General features: G+C 32.9%; 1 protein-coding gene across 1 annotated transcript; it reads right to left on the bottom strand.

Annotated features, from left to right (window-relative positions):
- Nucleotides 1-1,815: 1,815 nt before the first annotated feature.
- Nucleotides 1,816-2,283, bottom strand: LOC131856930 (uncharacterized). The gene has a single exon (XM_059208888.1). It carries the CDS (start codon nt 2,281-2,283, stop codon nt 1,816-1,818), a length of 468 nt encoding a protein of 155 aa, XP_059064871.1.
- Between the last annotated feature and the right edge of the window lie 832 nt (nt 2,284-3,115).

Below are 3,115 nucleotides of genomic sequence, written 5' to 3'. Positions count from 1 at the left end.
TCTAATCACAGAGGGAGCATCACCTCAGCTTTGCAGGGAGCCGTCAAAAAGATTTGATCGAGAAAGAGAGTTGACATGTGATGTCCGACCATGACAACTCATACGTCTATTGCAGCTGGCTAAATATAGGGGTTCATTTAGGAAAATAGAGAGGAGGATAGTGGGTAAGTTTTAATCCTAGTAGAAGGCAGTATCTACATGAATAATAACACCTATATATCCATGACCACATATATCCGAGTTGCAAGATATGCATGCACATTTATATACCTATGCCTATTAATGTATGGTATTGCCTCCTCCTAGTCTTAAAACTCATCCATATGGAGCAACAAGACTATATAAGGCTTGATCGAAGAAAGGCTAAGTTTAGGAATACTCAAGTAAATAAGAATAAATGAGATTTGCGGGAGAAAAAATATATATACCTATATATATGTATATACATCTATATATAAGAGGATTATATATATATATATATATATATATATATATAATTAATAGTATGTTTCCAAGTATATATATATATATATATATATATATATATATATATATATATATATATATATATATAAAGACATATATACATATAAATATATACAAGTATGAATATAAATATGAGTATATATATGGATAAAAATAAATATGTATGAATATAAAGATCTTTATACCTCCGAGAAACTAAAATATATATATATATATATATATATATACACATATATATATGTATATGTATATATACATATATATATGTATATATACATATATATATGTATATATACATATATATATGTATATATATATATATAAATAGATGTATATATGTATATATATGTATATATATCAATATCTATATGAATATAAGATATATATATTTTATGTAAAAGTATATATAAGAATATATATGTATCCATATATGTATATCATTATAGATATATATACAGATATATATATATATATATGTGTGTGTGTGTGTGTGTGTGTGTGTGTATATATATATATATATCAAGAGAATATTAATGCATGCAAAGAGATTCAAAGTTGATCCTGTAGATATACCAGAGAATGTGAATGCTTATCTATCCCTAGTTAATTCTGTAAAAGACCCCGGACTGCAAGAGTAAGAGTGTATATATATATATATATATATATATATATATACACACACACACATATACATATATATACATATATATATATATACCTATATATACATATACATATATATATGTATATATATGTATATATATCTATGTATGTATACATATATATACACACATATATATATACATATATATATATGTATATATATGTGTGTGTGTGTGTGTGTGTATATATGTATGTAAATATAGATATGAAGCTGTATATGTAGATATATGTGTATTTCAAGGTGAATATCTATATATGTAATTACCCAAATAAGTATATATGAAAATATTGGATGAGGGGTCCTGATGGGTGAGATTGAGAGAATATACTGTGTCTATATAAGTATTTGAATTTGTGTGTTAATGTATATACATCTCAAAAGAATTTACCTAACTGCCTGAGTTTATGTCTGTGAATGTATATATAGGGGTATACATACATGTATATATGTCTATATATATATATATATGTTTATATATATATATATATATATATATATATATGTTTATATATATATATATATATATATATATATATATATATATATATACGGAGGACCAAGGAAAGGTCTTATTGGGGGGGGTTTAAGGCAAGACTAGCAAAGTTTGGGCAAGAGAAACATAAGGGATGGGAGGAGAGACAAGCTAACAAACTCTTGGGCTGGCCTTAGGCAGGCTCAAAGAGGAGTTTGATGCCATCTACTACCATGTTGGCCAGCTCATCCGCTCTTTTATTACCTTCCCTATAAATATGATTGACTGTAAACCTGTCAAAACCTTTGCATAAGTCAATAGCCTTTGACAGCAAAGTGTTTAGTCTCCAGTTAGGCATGTTGCCTTTCCTAAGAGAATTGACAATTATAGCCAAATCTCCTTCGATATCCAAAATTTTAACTCCTAATTTCCTACACAGATGCAGACCTTCCACCAGGACCATCAATTTTGCCCAATTGTTGGTTTTGATGCCAACCAGGGAGGCAAGGGTGGCAATTTCTTTGCATTCCCAATTATGAACATAGCATCCTATTCCTGCTTGCCCCGGATTGCCACGAGGTGCCCCATCAAAGTTTAACTTCACCCAACCTTCGCCTAGGGGCTGCCATCTGCATTCAGCTCTTGATCGAAGACTTGCCATAGGACCATCCCCTACAAAGGGAGGAAAAGATAAGCCCTCCCAACATTTTTTAATCTTTTCATCCCAATAGGTTACTGAGGCATTCTTAATTATGCTAGATGAAAGTCAGTTGTTCATGAGCTTAGTGGTAGCCGACTCAATTCTATTGATGACTCTGTGAACGTCAAGTTTTTCATTCTTACAGAGATGTCTATTTCTTTCCTTCCATAGATCCCACATTAGGGTAGATGGGAGAGATATCCATAAACCCACAAAGAGACAACCTCGCCTAAGGAGAGGCCAAGCTTTGAGCATTCCAGAGATGGTGTGGGGGAAGGCCGCAAACCACTCAAGTTTATTGGTGAACCAAACCCAACATTGGGAAGCAAAAGGGCAATTAAGGAGGATAGGGTTGGTGTCTTCTTCATCTGCCTCACAAAGAGGACATCTACTGGTATCCTCATACCCCATTCTCCTAAATTGTCCGCAGTTAGAAGCTTGTTCTGAATCACAAGCCAGGAGAAGATACCAACCTTAGGCAAGCAGTATCTATCCCAGCAAAGTTTCAAGGGAAGCTCAGACATAGGTCTTATATACGCTTTGGAGATATGAGAGTACCCATCCTTGGGGTTATATTCCCCTCTTAAGGATCCATCCCATATGAGCTTATCCTCATGATGACCTAAGGCTATGTTCCTTGACCTGAGAATTGCCATAAGTTTACTTTTATCCCCTTTCGGTATATCCTCATCTTCCCTCTCAATCCACTGCCATCCAACCCCTTCCACTGAAGGGGAGATATAGTTTTTTAATAGGGGTCCTATGTGTGATTCAAGGAGGTTACGGGTGGCAC

This window comes from Cryptomeria japonica, chromosome 1, assembly GCF_030272615.1.
Source record: "Cryptomeria japonica chromosome 1, Sugi_1.0, whole genome shotgun sequence".
NCBI classification, from domain to species: Eukaryota; Viridiplantae; Streptophyta; class Pinopsida; order Cupressales; family Cupressaceae; genus Cryptomeria; species Cryptomeria japonica.
The sequence above is the reverse complement of the archived record's forward strand: the minus strand, read 5'-3'. Positions and strand labels throughout refer to the sequence as shown.

Coding starts and splice junctions, on each gene's coding strand:
- LOC131856930 (XM_059208888.1), bottom strand. CDS start 2,283: ATGGCAAGTCTTCGATCAAGAGCTGAATGCAGATGGCAGCCCCTAGGC.